The sequence below is a fragment of the Scyliorhinus canicula genome, chromosome 12 (genome assembly GCF_902713615.1).
Source record: "Scyliorhinus canicula chromosome 12, sScyCan1.1, whole genome shotgun sequence".
Taxonomy (NCBI): Eukaryota; Metazoa; Chordata; class Chondrichthyes; order Carcharhiniformes; family Scyliorhinidae; genus Scyliorhinus; species Scyliorhinus canicula.
The window spans coordinates 5,048,758-5,074,231 of NC_052157.1; the positions used below are offsets into that span (position 1 = coordinate 5,048,758).

A 25,474-nucleotide genomic window follows, 5' to 3' on the forward strand; every position below is an offset into this window, starting at 1 on the left:
CCCGTGGCAGAGTGTCCACGCCGTCGTAATATTATGGGAGCGGCGTTTTCAGAACCCCAAAATGTATCATGGAGTTCAACCAACCTCTCCCTTTAATGTATTGTTGCTTTTGAAGCACACGGCTTGTTCTCCAGGTGTGGTATTACAATTATGGACACGTGGGTTTTTAAACACAAAACAATGTTTATTCCATGAATTCAACTTAACCTTTTTAAATAAACATTGGATCATTTACCATCCCTCACTTCATAGATAACCCCGAAAATAATACAACACTAAATAATCCCTCAAAATGTTCCTTCAAACCTCCAAAAGACTTAACACCTTTAAACAGAAACACATCAGGTTAAAGACATTACTATTATGAGTTTAAATCACCCAAATGATTCAGAGATAGTCTTTCCTGGCAGAGATCACAGCAGATCCAGCTCATTGCAAACACAGACACACCCAAGCTCTTTTTCTCAAAACTGAAACTAAAACTCCCAAAAAGCAGAAGTGAGCTCAGCTCAGCTCCCCGCTCTGGCATCACTTCAGTAATATGAGCTGCTACATTTCTTAAAGGTGTATTGCTTAAACATTTATTTCTTAAAGGTACTCTCACATGACAGTAAACACCGTCGCGTTTTATGACAGCATGAACGGGCCGCTGCCAGGAGTAATTCTGTCCCATACATGGCATTGAAGCGGTTAGCTCCGCTCCAGCTGCCGATCCCGGCACGAACTGTGCGCCGCGGGATCCGTGCATGCACAGTGGCGCCGGCGCCAACGCGCACATGCGCAGTGACCTCCTTCAAAGTGCCAGCCCCGACGCAACATGGCGCAGGAGTACAGAGGCCGGCGCGTAGGAAAAGAGGCCGGGGGACAGAGAGGTCGACCCGCCGATCGGTGGGCCCCGATCGCAGGCCAGGCTGCATCGGAGACCCCGGGGTTGGAGCCTCCCCCACAGGCCGCCACCCGGCCCTTGCACGCAGAGTTCCCGCCGGCTGTGAGCAGGCGTGGACGGCGCCGGAGGGACTCGTTTCGTTTCTCACGGCCGCTCAGCCCATCCGGGCCGGATAATCGGCGGGTCGGCCGCGTGGAGCGGCTCGCGACCTGCACTGCGCCAACCATGCCTGTGCCAATGGTGCCAATTCTGAGGAGAATCGTGTGCCGGCATCGGGGCGGCGTGGCCCGGTCATGGGGATTCTCCGGCCCGGCCGAGGGCTGGGACAATCCTGCCCACTGTGTCCTCAAAGTTGCAAAAACATCCCAAGGTGATTCACAGGAGTGTTACCAAATAAAATGTGATGTGTACAAATAAAATGTAACAGTGAGCCAGGTAAAATAACAAGTCATCACCAATGTTCCCTCTACACTCTTTTTCTTACGCGGCGTCTAATCATTTAAGTGTACAGGCTCTATATCATTTTTTGTGCGGTGATTTTGCATAGATGGTAACGTCAAGGATTTTTGCTTGGCTTGCGTGGGAGGTTCTGGGTTGCTGTGCGCCTGTGCAGCTTACTGGAAACATCTGTCACCACTGAATCAGATTATCTGGACACTGCTATCTGTGGGAGCTTGCTGTGCACATTTTAAAAAGTGACTGCGCTTCGACAAAAACGCTTCAGAACCTACCGAGGGTGCGTAAGAGTGTGCAACCGGGACTTACTGAATAGGGACAGAGTGAGTTCTACAGAGTTTTGGGAATCCACTCCAGTAGTTGAGGAGTGCACAATGAGGGACGGAGGTGAAGGAACTTTCGAGACTGGCAGCAGGAGAACTTTCACACAGAGTGCTATGAAATCCGTTACTGGAGTCAGCGAAGGAAGAAATCAACACTTACAAATAAAGTAAAACAGGTAGTTGGGGTAACCTGGGATAAAGGGATTTTGGAACAGGGCAGAAACATAGAGTTAGGATGCAGTTTTTGTGGAGGATAAACACCAACATGGACCAAATTGGGCCAAACAGCTTATTTGAAAGTTGTAATTTTGATGCAACTTCTAACCACAGTTACACACAGGATTCCCACCGCAGAATCAATAAATTAATCTATTGCCATCATGAAATACACAAAGCAAGAACTATCTTTACCTTGAGCTACCCCAAGGGGTATCATCCAGCAAGCCACTTCTCTGAAACTATTGAACTGATTTATTAAACACATCCAGTACCACAGACAATGCTCCTCTTAGATCACAGATCTAGAAAACTAACATGTAGTGATGTGTAACGTTACAGCACGTGAGGGGTGAACAAGTCAGGAAATGCGTGTGGAAAAGGTACACCTCTTGCGTAAAATGTGTCACAGCAAGTGCCAAAAGAATCCAAATTAATAGGATAAATTGCAGTTGAAACTTAAACCTGTTCCCAGCATAGGAACAGGTGGAAGCCATTTAGCCGCTCAGTCTGTTCTGCTATTCAATGATATTATGGCTGGTCTATAATCTAACTCCATACACCCATCTCTTTGCCCCATATCTCTTAATCTATCCATCTCAGTTTTAAATTCGACAATTGAGCTTGTCATGTTCTGTAGACTGGCCAAAGTGAATGATGAACTACAGGACATCTAGTTTTAAGAATTTATTATGGAACAACTGCGTGATAAAGATAACTGGGATAAATAAAATAATAAACACTAATTACCTATTGTAGAGCTACTGCAAAATACATCTTATCCTCCAACACGACTTACTCCCAACTCCTCAGCCACAGGGTCACGTGGTGGGTTTACACTGCCACCCAGTGGTCAGAGGTCATGTATAACATTATATACAGAATTGCTTTCTGCATATCATCACAGATCTCACATCAATTGTTCAATGCATAAGAGTTTCAAACTTTTACCACCCATTCTGTGTAGACGTAGGCCCGATCTGCTGTTCCTTGACTCCTTGACCGTGGAAATAGTTTCTCTCCGTCCACCCTATCGCTTTTCCTTAATGCCAAGAGAGCTTTGATCAAATCATTCCTTGACCGTCTAAATTCCAGAGAATGCAGCCAATGTTCCCTCTGACTGGCTGCATGCATCAACGGTCCCTTTGAGATGTGCGTTTTCACAGCCGCACGCCCATCTTACAGGGACCATGCAATGCACCAAACAGGCGACGCACAAAGAAAATTGAACCTTGAATACAACCGAGTTTGTGCAATCTCTTCTCGTAATTTAACCTTTGGAGTCCAGGTTTCATCCTCATCGATCGAGGCTGCACTTCCTCCAAGAACAACAGTTACTTTCTAATGTGTGTGAACAGAGGTGTGGTCCCACCAGGACTTTACATAGCACCCACCTCTGCAGAATGTAGTTTGCAATAACAAATTGCCCTTAACACCTTTATCATAATAAAAACAACCCAAATGGTTTCACAGGAACTTTACCAGGCAAATATTGGCACAAATCCAAATAGAGAGATATTAGGACAAGTGAACAGAGATTTAGTCAAAAATCTATGGGGCATGCTAAAGGAGGAAGGGGAGGGAGAGAGATGTATTTTGGGTTTTACTGGCACAGAAACAAAGAATACTACCCCAGCTGTAACTTTTTCCAAAAGTCTGTTGTCATCAAAGATTTAGTGAGCCTGGGGACAAATTGGGATATGTCTATGGCTTGTGCACCTGCCCTTGCTATCCTTTGCTATACACAGTGTAGCAAATAACCTTGAGAGATATTCCCAAGAATGCCAGTATAAATGACACACAAAATCTATTACAATGGTACCCATTGATCTGATTAAAATTTCAAAAATGTAGCTATCATGGTGGAAAACTGAACAGGTCCAACACTCAAGAAGCTCGACACCATCCAGGATAAAGCAGCCCCGCTTGATTGCTCCCCTTCCACAAACATTACTCCCTCCTCCACCGATGAACAGTGGCAGCCGTGTGTACCATCTACAAGATGCACTGCAATAATTCACAAGGATCCTCAGACAGGACCTTCCAAACCCATGACCACTGTACTAGTAATAATCTTTATTATCACAAGTAGGCTTACATTAACACTGCAATGAAGTTACTGTGAAAATCCCCTAGTTGCCACACTCTGATGCCTATTCGGGTACACGGAGGGAGAATTCAGAATGTCCAAATTACCTAACAGCACGTCTTACGGGACTTGTGGGAGGAAACCGGAGCACCCGGAGGAAACCCACGCAGACACGGAGAGAACGTGCAGACTCCACCCAGACAATGACCCAAGCCGGGAATCGAACCTGGGATTTTCACAGTAACTTAATTGCGGTGTTAATGTAAGCCTACTTGTGACAAAAATAATGATTATTATTATATTCATACCCAAGCCCTTTTTCCAGGGGATTGAGCGAGTATATCAGGTTTCAAATGGGCTGCAAAGTACCAAGGATTCGGAGAGGGGGTCTTACAGAGGGATAGATAGTCTGGAGGAGGGGTGGGGGAAGCATTGACAAAGTTGATGGGCTGCCATTGGCCAATGCAGAGACGTTGTCGGGATTGTGTGGAGACCTGAGGTCGAGTGGGTGCTGATAGAGTCTGTGTCGTACAGAGGGTCCAGTTTGGGGAGGCTGGCAACAGCGTTTTTGTCTTTTGCTCTGGCAAAGTGCTCTTCAAACCCGTTGGTTGTCCCCATTTAAAAAATGTGGAGGCAACTCGGACTGCATTTCACACTGGGGTCAGCGTCAAGATGGGCCCCTATTTGTATAAATCACTTTTTCGAACAAGCTTGTTGGATGCCACATTTGGGGGTGGAAGGGGAAGGTGCTGGTGAGGGCAAAGGATTTTTGGAGGGGCGGTTTGCCAGCCTGGAGGAGCTGAAAGAGAAAGTTGGGCCCTTGAGCTCGGACGCGTTTAGGTACCTGCAGGTTCAAAATGTTGTTCGATGGGTGTTCCCAACATTTCCTGTCCGGACTCGGAAGAGGGTAGTACGTCCAGCATCTACGGACGGATTTTGGGAGAAGAATTGGGTGAAGGTGAAATGGTAGGAGGAGCTGGGGCCCATGCTAGACGAGGAGATGTGGAGTGAGTCCCTCTGCAGGGTGAACGCTATGTCATCCAGTGTGAGATTGTGTCTGATCTGGCTCAAGGTAGTGTTTAGGCGTACCTCACCAAGCTGGACTGAGTCATTTGTTTGAGTGGGATTGAGGATAGGTGCGAGCGCTGTTCAAGAGGGCCTGCGAATCACACGCACATGTTCTGCTCCTGTCCCAGGCTTGCGGGTTTTTAGCACCATATTGGCAATCCTGAACATTGGGCTGGAGCCCTGTCCCTTAGTGGCTATGTTCGGGGTATCAAACCTGCCGGAGTTGGGGATGAGGGCTGGGGTCGATGTCCCGGCATTCGCCTGTCTGGTTGCTCGGAGGTGAATCCTCCTGAGTTGGACTGGCGATACACCTAGTGCCTCAGCGTGGCTGGGTGGGTTAATGGAGTTCTTGCACCTTGAGAAGGTTAAACATACACCGTGACGGATCAATTGAAGGGTTCTACAGAGATGGTAGCATCCATATTGCATTTTAAGGAATTGGCACGGTAGCACAGTGGTTAGCATTGTCACTTCACAGCTCCAGGGTCCCAGGTTCGATTCCCGGCTTGGGTCACTGTCTGTGCGGAGTCTGCACATTCTCCTCGTGTCTACGTGGGTTTCCTCCAGGCGCTCCGGTTTCCTCCCACAGTCCAAAGATGTGCAGGTTAGGTGGATTGACCATACTAAATTGCCCGTAGTGTCCAAAGGGGTTGGGTTGCTGGTATGGGGCGGAGTTGTGGGCTTAAGTTGGGTGCTCTTTCCAAGGGCCGGTGTGGGCTCGATGGGCTGAATGGCCTCCTTCTGTACTATAAATTCTATGTTCTATATTAAGCATTGGCGGAGTTTCAATCATGAGTAACTATCTTGACCCAGCCCGTTATTTTCTTCACGGGGCCCAGCTTTATGAACAGATTTCAGTAGGTTGGTCAAAATGGGCGGAATATTAAACCGATATTTGAGGTCAATTCTCATCACTGTGCCTCTGTGGTCAGAAAAAATGGGGAGCTGGGCCATTCAGCAGTGATGTCAGGAAGCACGTCTTCACACGACAGCTGGTGAGAATCAGGAGCTCACCCGCACAAGAATGATTCTTGGAATGAAGGGCTTGTCGTATGAGGAACAGTTGAGGATCTTGGGTCTGTACTCGTTGGAGTTTAGGAGGATGAGGGGGGGGATCTTATTGAAACTTACAGGATACTGCGAGGCCTGGATAGAGTGGACGTGGATAGAGTGGACGTGGCGTGGACTAAAGGGATGATCCTTCAAAACAGAGATGAGGAGGAATTTATTCAGCCAGAGGGTGGTGAATCTGTGGAACTCTTTGCCGCAGAAGGCTGTGGAGGCCAAATCGCTGAGCGTCTTTAAGGCAGAGATAGATAGGTCTTTGATTAATAAGGGGATCGGGGGTTATGGGGAGAAGAGTGGAGAATGGGAATGAGAAAAATATCAGCCATGACTGAATGGCGGAGCAGACTCGATGGGCCGAGTGGCCTAATTCTGCTCCTATGTCTTATGGTAGCATTTGTATAGCTCGAGTGTATTGAGGGTTACAGAACTAAGGTGAGTAGTTTTGGAGTTAAGATATGTTCAGCCATGTTCTGACTAATTAAAAGAACAGTTTGAAAAGGTGAATGGTACCCTGTTATTCCGATGTGCCGAGAGCTGAGCATATATTAGAAGCTGAGTTAAAGGCATTCCTGATCCAAATGTAGGCTGAGTTCCAATCTTGGCAGGACCTTCACTGAGTGAGCCACCAGGGAAAGCACTGTCATGTCAGAGTGCCAGAGTTTCAAGTGCCGACTAATAACACAACACTCAGCTACATTACACAGATCAACAGCAACATGACAGCAGCAAAAGATGACATTCTTCTGGGTCGCTCTTGGGTCCCCTTTCCTGTCTTCTTTCTCTGCATTAAATTCTATTGGCGTTCTTTATTAAAGCCTGCTATCATTGCAGCAGGGAATTTTGATCAGGCTGATATTCATACCATTGCCTCATGGATAAGACAATAAAAAGCCACAATATCCAAGTTTGCTGATGACACAAAGATTGCAGTCTAGTAAATATGGTAATTACCCGGCAACACAGGTAAGCTGAGCGGCACAATTGCGGCAGATCAATTTCAACAAAGAGGTCCTTGATTTGCCATGAATAATAAAAGATGGATAGGAGTATTAGTTGAGTCTGAAAATTTTAAATTGTGGAGATCCGCAGAGATTGAGGTGCGTAGTCAGGCACAAAAGAAGAGTCAACAGGATAATGGGATGTTAGCTTTTCTAATCAGTGGGCTAGAATTTGAATGGGTGGAACTTTTGCTAGAACTGCACAAAGCCCTGATTAGCCTTTTTCTGGGATATTGTGTGCAGCCTAAGAACAGAGGGAGGGCAGCACAGAATAACCAGAATATTATTAGGGCTCCAGGGTCAGGTATGATGGAGAAACTATGTAAACTAGGCTTGCGTTGCCAAGAATACAAATGGTTAAGGGTGATGAGATTGAAGTTTTTAGCATTTTGAAAGGAATGGAAAGGAAAGATAGGAAGATATGTTTTCAGCTGGCGAAGTGAACATAACCATTAAGGAGAGGCAGGAAACATCTTCACGTAAAAACTGTGTAGAAGTACAGTACTCTCTTCAGCAAAAAAGTAAATGATCACTCAATTAGTCATTTTAAATCTGAAATCAATAGATTTTCACTAGCCAGGGTATAAGAGGATACGAAGCCAAGAACGTTGGAGAGATAAGATACAGATCAGTCAAGATATGATTGAATGGTGGATCGAAGTTCCAGGCATTGAAATGAAATGAAAATCTCAAAGGAGATACTGCATTGTCCACTGGGCTGCACTCAGCTTTCCAACTTCCCCTCCAGCCCCATAACCTTCCCTATCTCTGCAATCTCCTCCAGCCCTACAATCCTCCCTATCTCTGCAATCTCCTCCAGCCCTACAATCCTCCCTATCTGTGCAATCTCCTCCAGCCGACAATCCTCCGTATCTCTGCAATCCCCTCCAGCCCTATAATCCTCCCTATCTGTGCAATCTCCTCCAGCCGACAATCCTCTCTATTGCTGCAATCTCCTCCAGCCTACAATCCTCCGTATCTCTGCAATCTCCTCCAGCCCTATAATCCTCCCTATCTGTGCAATCTCCTCCAGCTGACAATCCTCTCTATTGCTGTAATCTCCTCCAGCATACAATCCTTCCTATCTGGGCAATCTCCTCCAGCCGACAATCCTCTCTATCGCTGCAATCTCCTCCAGCCTACAATCCTCCCGATCTCTGCAATCTCCTCCAGCCCTATAATCCTCCCTATCTGTGCAATCTCCTCCAGCCGACAATCCTCTCTATTGCTGCAATCTCCTCCAGCCTACAATCCTCCGTATCTCTGCAATCTCCTCCAGCCCTATAATCCTCCCTATCTGTGCAATCTCCTCCAGCCGACAATCCTCTCTATTGCTGCAATCTCCTCCAGCATACAATCCTTCCTATCTGGGCAATCTCCTCCAGCCGACAATCCTCTCTATCGCTGCAATCTCCTCCAGCCCTACAACCCTCCCTTTCTCTGTAACCGCCTCCAGCCCTAAAACCCTCCGGGATCTCTGTACTCCCTGATTGTGGACTTCCTTGAATCCCTAATTTTAATCATTCCACCAAAGGCTGCTATGCTTTCAGCTGTTTAGTTCCAAAGCTCCGAAATTCTCTCCCTAAACCTCCCTGCTTCTCTCTCGCCTCCTTTAAGATGTTCCTTAAGACCTACTTCTTTAACTAAGCTTTTTCTCACCTATGCTAATATCTGGTTCAGTGTCAAACTTTGTTCGATAAGCCTCTTGTCAAGCACCTTGGGATGATTTACTATTTTAAAGCTGCTGTATAAACGGCGTTGGAACTCCATCGATCCAAACCGCACACTATCCTGATTGGAAATATATCGCCTGCATTCAGTGTTGCTGGAATCCTGGAACCCGCTCCCTCACATCACTGTACGTGTACCTCCACCACATGGACTGCAGCGGTTCACCATCACCTTCTCAAGGGCAATTAGGGAAGGGTAATAAATGGCAGCCTAGTTAGTGACGCCATCTCCCGTGGAGGAATAAAAAAATCTTGACAGCTTTAACATCCTCTGTTAGGGGAATTTAGCGTGGCCAATCCACCGACCCTGCACATCTTTGGGTTGTGGGGTGAGACCCACGCAGGCACAGGGAGAATGTGCAAACTGCACACGGACAGCCACAAACCTGATCTGCCACTGCACCGACTTTTACACACAACCTTCCACCTAATTTTTATTCAAGATTCTAATCATTTGCAGCTGCAGTTTTGATCAATGTCAGTTACAAATGTACAAGTTCAAAAGATATTCAGTACTCCAGAGGGTTAATGTGCACCACCTGGGGTCCCCACCACTATACCCCTGGTTAAACGGTATGCAAAATTCTTCAATCAGCAAGAATGCTTCTTTAATGCAGAAACGTATGAATCCTTTCTCTGTCAGTGGGCACATGTGTAATACCCATTACTCTGAGGAAAAGTTTCCTCACCAAAATAATTTGGGGTAAAGCAGTCCACTCGTGTTCATTCATGAATCTCCCGGCTTCCGTCTGCTTCTTTGTGGGAAGGATGAGGAGGAAAAACAGTGTGGGCGGACAATCATCACAGTAGTAATATAAAGACACACATGCTGTATTTTACCAGGATTAGTATGGGTTACATACAATCACGGTGCTAGCAGTTGTCTTAAATTAGCATGTAGAGGAGACAGACATTCAGGGAGAAAAGCATCCTTTTTATGTCCTAGGTTTGGAATCACCACACTTGAAAATCCCATTCATCTTGATAGGATTTGCTTGGAATTAGCTGTGAAATGCCAGGAATTGCCCCTGTTCCAAACACCTCGCCATTCCCTAGCACTGTGATAAGAGCTTCCTTCCTATTTCTCATTGTTATGTACAGCCAGACAAGGAGGAGAGAGAGAGGGAACCGACTGATCATTGCTACAAGAGATGCATTTTACACCGATGACAATTGACATAAGTGAATTTCTCCTCCCGCAGCGTGAGTGTTCTGCTCAGAAGCAAAACGGTAGACCCACGTTAGTAGAAAAAAAAATCATTAAAACAGCCAACAGGAGGATGGTTTGCAGACCAACATTCTAACAGAAAAGTTCAGCATATTCCTCCTAAATATAACCAGGCTTCAGATTAGCAGCATTTCATTCAATTGCACTTGGCCAACACAAGCTGGGGTGTAACACACATAATAATCACTGCACATCCCCAAATACACCCCCACACACAGAACAAGGTGCAGTTACAGAGAGGGTGCAAAGTGGGTCTCACCCCCCCCCCCCCCCCACACACACACACCCACACAGAACAAGGTGCATTTACAGAGAGGGTGCAAAGTGGGTCTCACCCCCCCCCCCCCCACACACACACACACACACACCCACACAGAACAAGGTTCAGTTACAGAGAGGGTGCAAAGTGGGTCTCACCCCCACACACCCACACAGAACAAGGTACATTTACAGGGAGGGTGCAAAGTGGGTTTCACTCCCACACTCACACACACCCACACAGAACAAGGTACATTTACAGGGAGGGTGCAAAGTGGGTTTCACTCCCACACTCACACACACCCACACAGAACAAGGTACATTTACAGGGAGGGTGCAAAGTGGGTTTCACTCCCACACTCACACACACCCACACAGAGCAAGGTGCATTTACAGAGAGGGTGCAAAGTGGGTCTCACCCCCACACACACCCACACAGCACAAGGTTCAGTTACAGAAAGGGTGCAAAGTGGGTCTCACCCCCACACACACCCACACAGCACAAGGTTCAGTTACAGAAAGGGTGCAAAGTGGGTCTCACCCCCACACACACCCACACAGCACAAGGTTCAGTTACAGAGAGGGTGCAAAGTGGGTCTCACCCCCACACACACACAGGGCTGGCTGGCAGCTTGAGGCAGAATCAGAGATGACACTGGGCTGTACCAGCTCCCGGGATGACACTGGGCTGCTCCCGGGATGACACTGAGCTGCTCCCGGGATGACACTGAGCTGCTCCCGGGATGACACTGGGCTGCTCCCGGGATGACACTGGGCTGCTCCCGGGATGACACTGAGCTGCTCCCGGGATGACACTGGGCTGCTCCCGGGATGACACTGGGCTGTACCAGCTCCCGGGATGACACTGGGCTGCTCCCGGGATGACACTGGGCTGCTCCCGGGATGACACTGAGCTGCTCCCGGGATGACACTGAGCTGCTCCCGGGATGACACTGGGCTGCTCCCGGGATGACACTGGGCTGCTCCCGGGATGACACTGAGCTGCTCGCGGGATGACACTGGGCTGTACCAGCTCCCGGGATGACACTAACCTGGATGCTGCAGGAATATTCCGAGTCGTCCAGCAGCCTGACGGTGCAGTCAAACTCCCGGTCCAGGTTCCTGATGCTGCCGCTCCGCAGCCGGCTCAGCATCTTCCTCCTCCCCCACCTCCCGCGGGCTGCACACAGACAGGAGGCAAGGGGGCTGCACACTCAGCGGGAATGACTGCCCGGATCCCCCCTCCTGCCGCCGGGATCACTGGGCTGGGAGCCGCAGCTCTGACTCCTCATCGCCACTCTGCCGCTCCGGCTCCCGCATCGCAGCGAGTGGCCGGCCCGAGTATCCAGGGGGCGGGGCCAGGGAGTGGGGCGGGGCCAGGGGGTGTGGGCGGGGCTATGGGCGGGGCCTGGGGTGTGTGGGCGGGGCTAGGGGCGGGGCCTGGGGTTGTGGGCGGGACCAGGGGGCGGGGCGAGACCAGGGGCTGGGGCAGTGGAGGGGGAGGAGCCCCAGATGTGACTGACATCCCACTTCACCAATCAGCACCAGGCTCGCTGCAATTGGTGTGAGCTCCCGCCAATAGGGGCAGAGGTGGGCGTGTCTGGGGCGAGAGGGGGCAGGGACTGGGTGCTGGAGGGATTTGATTTGATTTATTGTCACATGTACCAAAGTACAGCGAAATGTACTTTTTCTGCAGCCGAGGGAACGTACACAGTATGTACGTAGTAGACAAAAGGAATAATGGACTGAGAACATTGACAAATGGTACATCGACAAACAGTGATTGGTTACAGTGCAGAACAAGGGGCCAAACAAAGCAAGAGCAGCATAGGGCGTTGTGAATAGTGTTCTTACAGGGAACAGATCAGTCCGAGGGGGAGTCGTTGAGGAGTCTTGTAGCTGTGGGGAAGAAGCTGTTCCTGTGTCTGGATGTGCGAGTCTTCAGACTTCTGTACCTTCTGCCTGATGGAAGGGTCTGGAAGAAGGCAATGCCTGGGTGGGAGGGGTCTCTGACAATGCTGTCTGCCTTCCTGAGGCAGCGGGAGGTGTAGATAGAATCAATGTGGGGGTGGCAAGCTTGTGTGATGCGTTGGGCTGAGTTCACCACACTCTGCAGTTTCTTGCGATCTTGGACTGAGCAGTTGCCATACCAGGCTGAGATACAGCCGGATAGGATGCTCTCTATGGCACATCTGTAGAAGTTTGTGAGAGTCGATGCAGACATGCCAAATTTCTTCAGCTTCCGTAGGAAGTAAAAACATTGTTGGGCTTTCTTGACTGTTGCATCAACGTGAGTGGACCAGGACAGACTGTTGGTGATGGTGATCCCAGGAACCTAAAGCTATCGACCATCTCCACTTCGGAGCCATTGATGCAGACGGGAGTGTGTGTCGTGCTGCGCTTCCTGAAGTCGATGATCAGTTCCTTGGTCTTTCCGACATTTAGAGAGAGGTTGTTTTCGGTGCACCATGCAACCAAGTGATTTATCCTCCTCCTGTAGTCTGATTCATCGTTGTTTGAGATACGGCCACCATAGTCGTATCATCCGCAAACTTATAGATTGAGTTGGAGTTAAATCTGCCACATAGTCGGACTTCCGGTGGCGGCTATGAGGGAGTAAGTCGCACATTTGGTGGCTCTCGCTCCAGTCAGACTTTAAAACCTTTTCCCCTGACTTTTTTGAACTTTTGAGCGCTGGAGTGAAAAACAATAGCACTCTAGATCTGAATCCACACAGAGTTGTATGGACTTAAGGAGCAGAAGGGAGCGAAAACAGGCGAAGAAGGGGCTGAACGAAGGTGGTGTGGAAGCTCAAGTGGGATGAAAGATGGCTGATGAACGGACCACGGAACGGACGGTCCAGGCAGCACTGGACAACATGCTGCAGGTCATGGAAGAGAGTTTCGCAGCACTGAAGCGGGATAATTTGGAACCGCTCCAAAAAGCTGTGGAGCGACTGGACCAGAGGCTGGATGCTCAGGATAAGAAGGTCCAGGCACTGGAGAAGACAGTGGACGAGCAGGCGGATTTCCAAACGGTAGCGGACGTGGAAATTAGTAAGTTGAAGGAGCAGCAAGCAAGGCTGGTGGACCAGCTGGAGGACCTGGAAAACAGGTCTCGCCGGCAGAATCTGATAATCATTGGGTTCCCGGAGGGGGCCGAGGGAGTGGATGCCACGGCATATGTGGCAGACATGCTGCAGAAGCTGGTGGGGGCTGATTTCTTCCCGCGTCCGTTGGAGCTGGACAGGACACGCAGAGTGCAGGCGAGGCAGCCGCGAGGTGGGGGGGGCCCGGGCGATGGTGCTCAGGTTCCATAGGTTCGTGGACAAGGAACGGGTTCTACAGTAGGCCAAGAGCACGAAGAGCTGCTCATGGAACAACAGTGTCCTGCGCATCTACCAGGATCTGAGCCAGGAGGTGGCCAGAAGGAGGGCAGCCTACAGACAAATTAAAGAGATCCTGTTTAAAAAGGTCAAGTTTGGGCTACTTTTCCCGGCGCGGCTTTGGGTCACATACCGGGAACAGCAACATTATTTTGATGACCCAGAGGAAGCGATGGACTTCGCTAAGGGGCATGGACTGGTGCCGAACTGAGGACCCATGGACTCAAGTTAGAGTGTACTAAGGGATGTTTGCATTTGTTTGCAGATTGCCCTTCGTGTTAGCGATGTCATTCGGCTCTTTTACTGAGAATTGGGGGTGTTCTTGGGTTTGTGTTTGCCTGTTTGAAAGTTTTAAAGTTAAAGCCAAAGTTATCGTTAAAGTTTAAGTTGGTGGGTGCTGGGGGGCTGTTCGGGTTCTTTTTGCTATTTTTCTGGGAATGTTGGGAGGGGGGTGGGTGGTAGCGCCCACCTCATTACACAGTTTGAATTGCACTATGGTGGGGGCGAGCTTTGTTCTTTGTTTGTTTTCTCTCTGTTTCGGTCCCAGAGCGATTGCTCGAACAGGGCTGTTCTGGGGAGGTGGTGTTGATGGGCGGGGGGGGGGGGGGGGGGGGAGCCGGGGGGGACAATAGGTGGTAGACATGGTGGCGCCGGAGTTGAGAGCCACCAGGCTAGCTGCTTTGAGCTAGTCACCGGGAGCGAGGTGGGGGGTGTATATACAGCCAGTATATGGCAGGGGTTAGGTTACAAGGGGTTGTTACTGGGGGGAGGAGGGGGGGGAAGATGATCTGCTGACGAGGGAGGGACCTGAACCAGGTAACAGGGAAGGGGTCGGGGGTGGGAGCTGCCAAGAGGCAGACCAGGGGAGGCACGGCACATGGGCAGGGGGTGGGCCCAAGAAGGGGGATGGCTGATTGGCGTGGGGGGGGGGGGGGGGGGGGGGGGGGGGCAGGGTGTCCTCCAACCAGGCTGATCACCTGGAATGTTAGAGGATTAAACGGGCCGGTCAAGAGGACACGTGTGTTCGCGCACTTCCGGGCTCTGAAGGCGGACGTAATGTTGCTGCAGGAGACACATTTGAAAGTGGCGGACCAGATTAGATTATGGAAGGGCTGGGTTAGCCAGGTCTTCCATTCGGGGCTTGACGCTAAGACCGGAGGGGTCGGGATCATGATTAACAAACGGGTTAAATTTGAGGCGGGCAGCACAGTTGCGGATGGGGGTGGCAGATTTCTCATGGTCCGGGGCAAGCTCGAGGGGGTGAGGGTGGTCCCAGTGAATGTTTACGCTCCAAACTGGGATGATGTTAACTTCATCAAAAGGCTGCTGGGGAAAATCCCCGACTTGGATTCGCACAAGTTGATTATGGGTGGGGACTTTAATACAGTGCTCGACCCCGACCTGGACCGGTCGTGCTCCAGAACGGGCAGGGTCCCGGCAATGGCAAGGGAACTGAGAGGGTTCATGGAACAAATGGGGGGGGTGGACCCCTGGAGGGTCAGCCGGCCGACGGGGAAGGAGTTCTCGTTCTATTCACATGTTCACAAGGTTTATTCTCGTATTGACTTCTTTATTATGAGTAGGGACTTTTTGGAGGGGGTGAAGGATACTGAATACTCGGCGATCACTATTTCGGACCATGCTCCACATCGGGTCGACCTGCTGGTCTGCAAAGAAAGTTACCAGCGCCCACAATGGAGGTTAGAGGTGGGATTGTTGGCAGAGGAGAGGGTGTGTGAGAGAGTGGGGAAATGCATGCAGGACTACCTGCAGGTCAACGATACAGGGAAAGTCTCAGCAGCGGTGCTCTGGGGGGCGCTGAGGCGGTGGTGAGAGGGGAACTGATCTCAATCCGAGCCCATAGGGACAGAACGGGCAGGGCGGAGATGGACAGACTGGTGCAGGAGATGATGCGGACGGATAGGGAATATGCGGAGTCCCCGAAGGCAGAGCTACTTAGGGAACGACATAGGCTGAAGGCGGAGCTGGGGGCGCTGTCCACTGGGAAGGCCTTGGAACAGTGTATTAGTGTGGGGGAGAAGGCCAGCAGAATGCTTGCACAGCAACTTAGGAAGAGGGAGGCGGCCAGGGAAATAGGGACGGTAGTGGACGGGGCAGAGAACCGGGTTGGAGACCCGGCAGGATTGAACAGGGTATTCAGGGACTTTTACAGTAAGCTGTATACCTCGGAACCCCCCACGGGACCAGAGGGGATGAGGCGCTTCTTAGATGGGCTGACCTTCCCAAAGGTGGGCAGGGGATGGTAGAGGGGCTGGGGGCCCCGATTAGAGCTGAAGAAGTAATGGGGGCCTGAAGGCCATGCAGTCAGGTAAAGCCCCGGGGCCGGACGGGTATCCAGTGGAGTTCTACAAAAAGTTCTTGGGGTTAGTGGGGTCGGTGCTGGTTAGGGTGTTTAACGAGGTGAGGGACAATGGGGTGCTACCCCCGACGATGTCGCAAGCCACCATCTCGCTGATATTAAAACGGGATAAAGATCCTGAAGCTTGTGGGTCCTATAGGCCAATCTCCCTGATTAATGTGGACGCTAAACTGCTGGCCAAGATCCTGGTGTCCAGAATCGAAGACTGCGTACCGGACGTGATTGTGGAGGACCAAACGGGGTTTGTTAAGGGCAGGCAGCTGGTAGCCAATCTAAGAAGGCTACTCAATGTGATTATGATGCCCCCGGAGGGCAGAGAGGTGGAGGTAGTGGTGGCAATGGATGCCGAAAAGGCTTTTGACCGGGTGGAGTGGGACTACGTATGGGAGGTGCTGGGACGGTTTGGGTTTGGAGAAGGCTTTGTGGACTGGGTTAAACTGCTATATCAGGCCCCGGAGGCTAGAGTAAGGACGAACAGGACGACATCTGAGTATTTTAGACTACACCGCGGGACAAGACAGGGATGCCCCCTCTCTCCACTGCTGTTTGCGTTGGCCATAGAACCGCTGGCAATTGCTCTGAGAGCGGCAAGGGGATGGAAGGGAATGGTCGGGGGGGGGGGGGGGGGGGGGGGGGGGGGGGGGGGGGGGGGGGGATAGAACACAAGGTCTCGCTCTACGCGGATGACCTGCTTTTGTATGTGTTGGATCCAGCGGCAGGGATGGATGGGATTATGGAAATCCATGGGGAGTTTGGCCGGTTTTTGGGCTACAAGTTGAACATGGCAAAAAGCGAGATATTTGTGGTGCAGGCGAGGGGTCAGGAGAATAGGCTGAGGGAGCTACCATTTAGGCTGGTTGGGGAAAGTTTTAGGTGTCTAGGGTTACAAGTGGCACGCGACTGGGGTAAGATGCATAAGTTGAACTTGTCCAGGCTGGTGGAGCAAATGAGGAGCGAGTTTCGGAGGTGGGATGCGCTCCCGCTGTCACTAGCGGGGAGAGTACAGACGGTGAAGATGACGATCCTCCCGAGATTCCTGTTTATTTTTCAATGTCTCCCTATTTTCATTCCGCGGTCATTCTTCAAAAGAATCAATAAAATCATCCTGGGATTTGTTTGGGCGGGGAATTCCCCGCGGGTAAAGAGGGGGATGCTGGAACGGAACCGTAGCGAGGGGTGACTGGCATTGCCGAACCTCAGCAACTACTACTGGGCGGCTAACATAGCCATGATAAGGAAATGGATGGTGGGTACGGGGTCGGTTTGGGAGCGGGTGGAGGCTGCTTCGTGCAGGGGCACCAGCTTGGCAGCCCTGGTCACGGCTCCCCTGCCGCTCCCGCCGGCACGGTACTCCACCAGCCCTGTAGTGGTGGCGGCTTTGCGGATTTGGGGCCAATGGAGGAAGCATGCGGAGGAAGTGGGAGCGTCGGTCTGGTCCCCAATATGTGACAACCACCGATTTGTCCCGGGGAAGATGGATGGTGGGTTTTGAGCATAGCGGAGGGCGGGGGTGGGAAGGATGAGCGACTTGTTCCTGGAAGGGAGCTTCGCGAACATGAGGGCACTGGAGGAGAAGTTCGGGCTGGCGAGGGGGAATGACTTTCGGTACTTACAGGTGCGGGATTTCGTACGTAGACAGGTCCCGTCCTTTCCACGCCTTCCACCAAGGGGGATCCAGGACAGGGTGGTTTCCAGGGGTGAGGTAGGAGAGGGGAGAGTCTCGGATATTTATAAGGAGCTTATGGGAGTGGAGGACACAGGGACTGAGGAACTGAAACTTAAGTGGGAGGAGGAGCTTGGTGGGGAGTTGGAGGGAGGCGTATGGGCAGACGCTCTGAGGAGGGAAAATGCAACCGCAACATGTGCCAGGCTCGGCCTGATTCAGTTCAAGGTGGTTCACCGGACCCACATGACGGTGGCCCGGATGAGCAAATTCTTTGGGCTGGAGGACAAGTGTGCTAGATTTGGAGGAGGACCAGCGAACCATGTCCACATGTTCTGGGTGTGTCCAAAACTCAGGGGATACTGGCAGGGATTTGCGGACGTCATATCCCGGGTACTGTAAACAAGGGCGGCGATGAGTCCAGAGGCGGCGATTTTTGGGGTGTCGGAAGACCCGGGAGTCCAGGAGGGGATAGAGGCCGACGTTGTGGCCTTTGCTTCCCTGATAGCCCGGCGACGAATACTGTTGGCCTGGAGGGACTCAAAGCCCCCAAGGACCGAAGCACGGCTGTCGGACATGGCAAGCTTTCTCAGCTTGGAAAAAATCAAGTCCGCCTTACGTGGATCACTATCGGGGTTCGCCCGGAGGTGGCAACCATTCATTGACTTCTTCGCAGGGAACTAATCATCAGCGGGGGGGGAGGGGGGGGGGTGTAGAATAGTGTAGAGTAGGGGGGTAGAATAGGCGGGTCTATTTGCGAGGCACGTACTGTTATTTGCACTATGTTTTTTGTAATTGGTATCTGCACACTAATGCATATTGTTACTGTTTACAATGCCAAAAATACCTCAATAAAATTGCCTGTTAAAAAACAAATCTGCCACACAGTGATGTGTGTATAGGGAGTACTGTAGAGGACTCAGCATACATCCTTGCGGGGCTCCGGTGTTGAGGACTATTGTGGAGGAGATGCTGTTGCCCATCCTGATAGATTGCGGTCGAGGGGAGAGGGACCCTGTTCACTGGGAAGGGGGAGAGGGGGACCCTGTTCATTGGGGAGGGGGAGAGGGGGACCCTGTTCACTGGGAAGGGGGGGGGGAGACGCTGTTCACTGGGGAGGGGGAGAGGGGGACCCTGTTCACTGGGGAGGGGGGAGGGGGACCCTGTTCACTGGGAAGGGGGGGGGGGACCCTGTTCACTGGGGAGGGGGGGGAGACGCTGGTCACTGGGAAGGGGGAGAGGGGGACCCTGTTCACTGGGGAGGGGGGGAGAGGGGGATCCTGTTCACTGGGGAGGGGGGGGGAGGGGGACCCTGTTCACTGGGGGGGAGGGGGAGACGCTGTTCACTGGGGAGGGGGGAGGGGGACCCTGTTCACTGGGGAGGGGGGGAGGGGGACCCTGTTCACTAAGGAGGGGGGAGGGGGACCCTGTTCACTGGGGAGGGGGGGAGCCGCTGTTCACTGGGGAGGGGGGAGAGGGGGACCCTGTTCACTGGGGAGGGGGGGAGACGCTGTTCACTGGGGAGGGGGAAAGGGGGACCCTGTTCACTGGGGAGGGGGGAGGGGGACCCTGTTCACTGGGGAGGGGGGAGAGGGGGACCCTGTTCACCTGGGAGGGGGAGAGGGGGACCCTGTTCACTGGGGAGGGGGGAGAGGGGGACCCTGTTCACTGGGGGGGGGGGAGGGGGACCCTGTTCACTGGGGAGGGGGGGAGGGGGACCCTGTTCACTAAGGAGGGGGGGGGGGGACCCTGTTCACTGGGGAGGGGGGGAGACGCTGTTCACTGGGGAGGGGGGAGAGGGGGACCCTGTTCACTGGGGAGGGGGGGAGACGCTGTTCACTGGGGAGGGGGAAAGGGGGACCCTGTTCACTGGGGAGGGGGGAAAGGGGGACCCTGTTCACTGGGAAGGGGGGGAGAGGGGGACCCTGTTCACTGGGGAGAGGGGAAAGGGGGACCCTGTTCACTGGGGAGGGGGGAGAGGGGGACCCTGTTCACTGGGGAGGGGGGAGAGGGGGACCCTGTTCACTGGGGAGGGGGGAGAGGGGGACCCTGTTCACCTGGGAGGGGGAGAGGGGGACCCTGTTCACTGGGGAGGGGGGAGAGGGGGACCCTGTTCACTGGGGAGGGGGGAGAGGGGGACCCTGTTCACTGGGGAGGGGGGAGAGGGGGACCCTGTTCACTGGGGGAGGGGGGAGAGGGGGACCCTGTTCACTGGGGAGGGGGGGAAAGGGGGACCCTGTTCACTGGGGAGGGGGGGAGACGCTGTTCACTGGGGAGGGGGGAAAGGGGGACCCTGTTCACTGGGAAGGGGAGGGAGAGGGGGACCCTGTTCACTGGGAAGGGGGGGAAGGAGACGCTGTTCACATGACTAGCCTCAACCAATCAGCAGAGAGGCACATGACCGACCTGAGCCAATGGGCAGCGAGTGCTCTGCACCAATGGCAGATAGGTACCATAAACCTCCTAGTCATACCACCACAACTGGGGAGGGACGGGAGACACTGTTCACTGGGGAGGGGGGGGGCCCTGTTCACTGGGGATGGGGGGGGGAGACGCTGTTCACTGGGGGAGGGGGGGAGAGGGGGACCCTGTTCACTGGGGAGGGGGGAGGGGGAGACGCTGTTCACTGGGGAGGGGGGAGGGGGGACCCTGTTCACTGGGGAGGGAGGAGGGGGGGACCCTGTTCACTGGGGAGGGGGGAGGGGGGGTCCTGTTCACTGGGGAGGGGGGAGGCGCTGTTCACTGGGGAGGGGAGACGCTGTTCACTGGGGAGGGGGGAGGGGGACCCTGTTCACTGGGGAGGGGGGGGAGGGGGGAGACGCTGTTCACTGGGGAAGGGGGAGGGGGGTGACGCTGTTCACTGGGGAAGGGGAGGGGGGTGACGCTGTTCACTGGGAAGGGGGAAGAGGGAGACGTTGTTCACTGGGGAGGGGGGAGAGACGCTGTTCACTGGGGAGGGGGGAGAGGGGGCGGGGGAGGGGGACCCTGTTCACTGGAGAGGGGGGAAAGGGGGACCCTGTTCACTGGGGAGGGGGGGAGACGCTGTTCACTGGGGAGGGGGGAAAGGGGGACCCTGTTCACTGGGGAGGGAGGGAGAGGGGGACCCTGTTCACTGGGGAGCGGGGAAAGGGGGACCCTGTTCACTGGGGAGGGGGGGAGACGCTGTTCACTGGGGAGGGGGGAAAGGGGGACCCTGTTCACTGGGAAGGGGGGGGGGAGAGGGGGACCCTGTTCACTGGGAAGGGGGGAAGGAGACGCTGTTCACTGGGGAGGGAGAGAGGGGGACCCTGTTCACTGGGAAGGGGGGGAGAGACGCTGTTCACTAGTGATGTACCATCAATTGGACTCGATTCGTGAAGAAGTTCCATATATCAGGCTTTAATCAACTAGTTGTGTGCCCGGCAGTCGACTTACAGAGAAAGGCTGACTGCCGGGTCCTACGGGTTCTTATACCCCGCCTCATAGGCGGGACTACTTGCCTCTCGGCCAATGGGTGAGCAGTCACATGACTAGCCTCAACCAATCTGCAGAGAGGCACATGACCGACCTGAGCCAATGGGCAGCGAGTGCTCTGCACCAATGGCAGATAGGTACCGTAAACCTCCTAGTCATACCACCACATTCACCCCTTGTGGAGAAAGAAGCCGGGGGGGGCAGGAGTAAGAAGGGGGGGGGTGCTGTTGGACTGGTGGTATGACTAGAGAGAACGAGGTGTACCGAGGTAAATGGTGGCTGCCCACTGGCTCGCAACGACTGTGCAGATACAATGAACGGCAATGAAAAGTACACAGATAGAAAAAAATGTGCAACTTGTACATTGGAACTCTGAATGACACGAGGAGTCCGATAAAAGTCCAGTGGAACATCAGATCGACTTGATCAGTCTGTCGGGTGCCCTCGGTGTTCTGCTGGACCGTCGCAGCGGTGCCGGTGACGTCGGGCCGGTGGCCTTCCTTCACTCCGGGAGCGGCAGTCGTGATCCTGTGTCCATACCCCTGGTCGGTGCTAGCGAAGCTCTGGCCGGGGAGGGGGTTCCTGTGCGCTGGGCTGTGGGGGCACCGGGGGAATGGGGACTGGGCGGAGGGTGTTGATGTGGGGGGTTGGGGCCGCACGCTGGCGGGTGCCAGGTCTTGAAGGGAGACCGTGTCCTGCCGACCGTCGGGATACTCCACGTACGCGTACTGCGGGTCGGGCTTGTGCACCCACACGTGCTTCCGGAGCAAGATGGGCCCGGGTGTGGCCAGCCAAGTCAGGAGTTGGGATCCTGAGGACGACTTCCTGGGGAAAACAAGAAACGTTCATGAGGCGTTTGGTTTGTGGCAGTGCAGAGGAGAGACCGAATTGAATGGAGGGCGTCGGGAATGACCTCTTGCCAGTGGGAGATAGGGAGATCTCTGGACCGGAGGGCCAGTAGTATGGTCTTCCAGACCGTACCATTCTCCCTCTCGACCTGCCCGTTACCCCGAGGGTTATAACTGGTCGTCCTGCTAGAGGCGATGCCCCTGCTGAGCAGGAATTGACACAGTTCATCGCTCATAAAGGAGGAACCCCGGTCGCTGTGGATGTACGCGGGGTAACCGAACAGGGAGAAAATGGAGAGGAGGGTCTTGATGACGGTTGTCGTGGTCATGTCGGGGCAGGGGATGGCGAAAGGGAAGCGGGAGTACTCGTCAATCACACTTAAGAAGTAGGTGTTGCGGTTGTTGGAGGGAAGGGGCCCCTTGAAGTCCATACTAAGACGTTCAAAAGGGCGGGAAGCCTTTACCAGATGCGCTTGCTCGGGGCGGTAGAAGTGCGGTTTGCACCCTGCGCAAATGTGGCAATCCCTGGTCACGGTCCTGACCTCCTCAATGGAGTAGGGCAGGTTAAGGGGCTTGATAAAGTGATAGAAGCGGGCTACCCCTGGATGGCAGAGGTCCGCATGGAGGGTGCGGAGGCGGTCAATCTGCGCGCTGTCGCAGGTACCGCGGGACAGGGCATCAGGAGGCTCGTTGAGCTTCCCAGGATACAACATATTGTAGTTGCACGTGGACAACTCGATCCGCCAACGCACGATCTTGTCGTTCTTGATCTTGCCCCTCTGTTTGTTGTCAAACATGAAGGCCACTGACCGTTGGTCTGTGTGGAGGGTAAACCTCCTGCCGGCCAGATAGTGCCTCCAGTATCGCACAGCTTCAACTATGGCCTGTTCCTCCTTTTCCACCGAGGAATGGCGGAGTTCGGAAGCGTGGAGGGTCCGGGAGAAGAAAGCCACGGGTCTGCCCGCTTGGTTGAGGGTGGCCGCCAGAGCTACGTCAGGCGCGTCGCCCTCGACCTGGAATGGGAGGGACTCGTCGATAGCATGCATCGTGGCCTTCGCGATATCCGCTTTGATGCGGCTGAAGGCCTGGCGGGCTTCCATAGACAGTGGAAAAGTGTTGGATTGGGCTTTGTTGGCGTAGTTCGGGACCCACTGGGCGTAATAAGAGAAGAAGCCCAGACAGCGTTTAAGGGATTTGAGGGAGTTTCTGCTCCTTGGTGGGTTGGCTGCCTGTGGTGGAGAGGTAGCTGTTGAAGCACGCCAGCCAATGTTTATAAGTTGCTGACGCGTTTGTAGCGTGCAGGCTGATGCGGAGGCAGTCTGGTTTGATCTGAAGCTCCATTTCAAATTCTAGTTGATTAAATTGATGTATCATCAATTGGACTCGAGTCGTGAAGAAGTTCCATATATCAGGCTTTAATCAACTAGTTGTGTGCCCGGCAGTCGACTTACAGAGAAAGGCTGACTGCCGGGCCCTACGGGTTCTTATACCCCGCCTCATAGGCGGGACTACTTGCCTCTCGGCCAATGGGTGAGCAGTCACATGACTAGCCTCAACCAATCAGCAGAGAGGCACATGACCGACCTGAGCCAATGGGCAGCGAGTGCTCTGCACCAATGGCAGATAGGTACCATAAACCTCCTAGTCATACCACCACAACTGGGGAGGGAGGGGAGACGCTGTTCACTGGGGAGGGGGGGGACCCTGTTCACTGGGGATGGGGGGGGAGACGCTGTTCACTGGGGAGGGAGGGGGGGGAGACGCTGTTCACTGGGGAGGGGGGAGGGGGGACCCTGTTCACTGGGGAGGGAGGAGGGGGGGACCCTGTTCACTGGGGAGGGGGGAGGGGGGGACCCTGTTCACTGGCGAGGGAGGGACCCTGTTCACTGGGGAGGGGGGAGGGGGGACCCTGTTCACTGGGGAGGGGGGGAGGCGCTGTTCACTGGGGAGGGGAGAGGCTGTTCACTGGGGAAGGGGGAGGGGGGTGACGCTGTTCACTGGGGAAGGGGGAGGGGGGTGACACTGTTCACTGGGAAGGGGGAAGAGGGAGACGCTGTTCACTGGGGAGGGGGGAGAGACGCTGTTCACTGGGGAGGGGGGATAGGGGGCGAGGGAGGGGGACCCTGTTCACTGGGGAGGGAGGAGGGGGGGCGGGGGAGGGGGACCCTGTTCACTGGGGAGGGAGGGGGGGAGACCCTGTTCACTGGGGAGGGGGGAGGGGAAGACGTTGTTCACTGGGGGGGGGGAGACCCTGTTCACTGGGGAAGGGGGAGGGGGGGTGACGCTGTTCACTGGGGAGGGGGGAGGGGGGGTGACGCTGTTCACTGGGGAGGGGGGAGAGGAGGACCCTGTTTACTGGGGAGGGGGGGAGACGCTGTTCACTGGGGAGGGGGGAGAGGGGGACCCTGTTTACTGGGGAGGGGGGAGGGGGGTGACGCTGTTCACTGGGGAGGGGGGAGAGGGGGACCCTGTTCACTGGGGAGGGGGGGGGTGACGCTGTTCACTGGGGAGGGGGGGTGACGCTGTTCACTGGGGAGGGGGGAGAGGGGGACCCTGTTTACTGGGGAGGGGGGAGGGGGGTGACGCTGTTCACTGGGGAGGGGGGAGAGGGGGACCCTGTTCACTGGGGAGGGGGGAGAGGGGGACCCTGTTCACTGGGGAGGGGGGACCCTGTTCACTGGGGAGGGGGGGGGAGGGGGACCCTGTTCACTGGGGACGGGGGACCCTGTTCACTGGGGAGGGGGGAGAGGGGGACCCTGTTCACTGGGGAGTGGGGAGGGGGGAGAGACGCTGTTTACTGGGGAGGGGGGAGGGGAGAGACGCTGTTCACTGGGGAGGGGGGAGGGGGGAGACGCTGTTCACTGGGGAGAGGGGGACCCTGTTCACTGGGGAGGGGGGACCCTGTTCACTGGGGAGGGGGGAGGGGGGGAGACGCTGTTCACTGGGGAGAGGGAGACCCTGTTCACTGGGGAGGGGGGACCCTGTTCACTGGGGAGGGAGGGGGGGGAGACCCTGTTCACTGGGGAGGGAGGGGGGGGAGACCCTGTTCACTGGGGAGGGGGGGGGACCCTGTTCACTGGGGAGGGGGGAGGGGGGGAGACGCTGTTCACTTGGGGGGGAGACGCTGTTCACTGGGGAGGGGGGAGGGGGGCGGGGGAGGGGGACCCTGTTCACTGGGGAGGGGGGGAGGGGGACCCTGTTCACTGGGAGGGGAGGGGGACTCAGGCTGAATGGGGGGCTGCAGGAAATCTGCAAAAGCAGTGCATCAAACAGCTATTCCGACTGAGCTCAGTGCATCCCAATGTGGGAACCTCTCGCTGCATTTCCCATTGTGTCTCCTGCTTTCTAAATGCTGCATAATGAGTGCAGACAACACTAGGTTTAATTTGGGCTCTGACTGTGTGTGTGTCTCTCTCTGTCTCTCT

General features: G+C 54.1%; 1 protein-coding gene across 3 annotated transcripts in view; it reads right to left on the reverse strand.

Moving 5' to 3' along the window:
- LOC119974428 (FERM domain-containing protein 5-like) overlaps nt 1–11,668 on the reverse strand; it is a 336,354-nt gene extending 324,686 nt beyond the window's left edge. The window contains exon 1 of one of the 3 annotated variants that reach the window (XM_038813295.1): nt 11,373–11,668. In XM_038813295.1, coding sequence (XP_038669223.1) covers nt 11,373–11,474 — 102 coding nt within the window. In that variant the 5' untranslated portion in view covers nt 11,475–11,668. The remainder of the gene's footprint in view (nt 1–11,372) is intronic. The other 2 variants (XM_038813296.1, XM_038813297.1) reach the window with 2 other exon arrangements.
- Nucleotides 11,669–25,474: the final 13,806 nt, after the last annotated feature.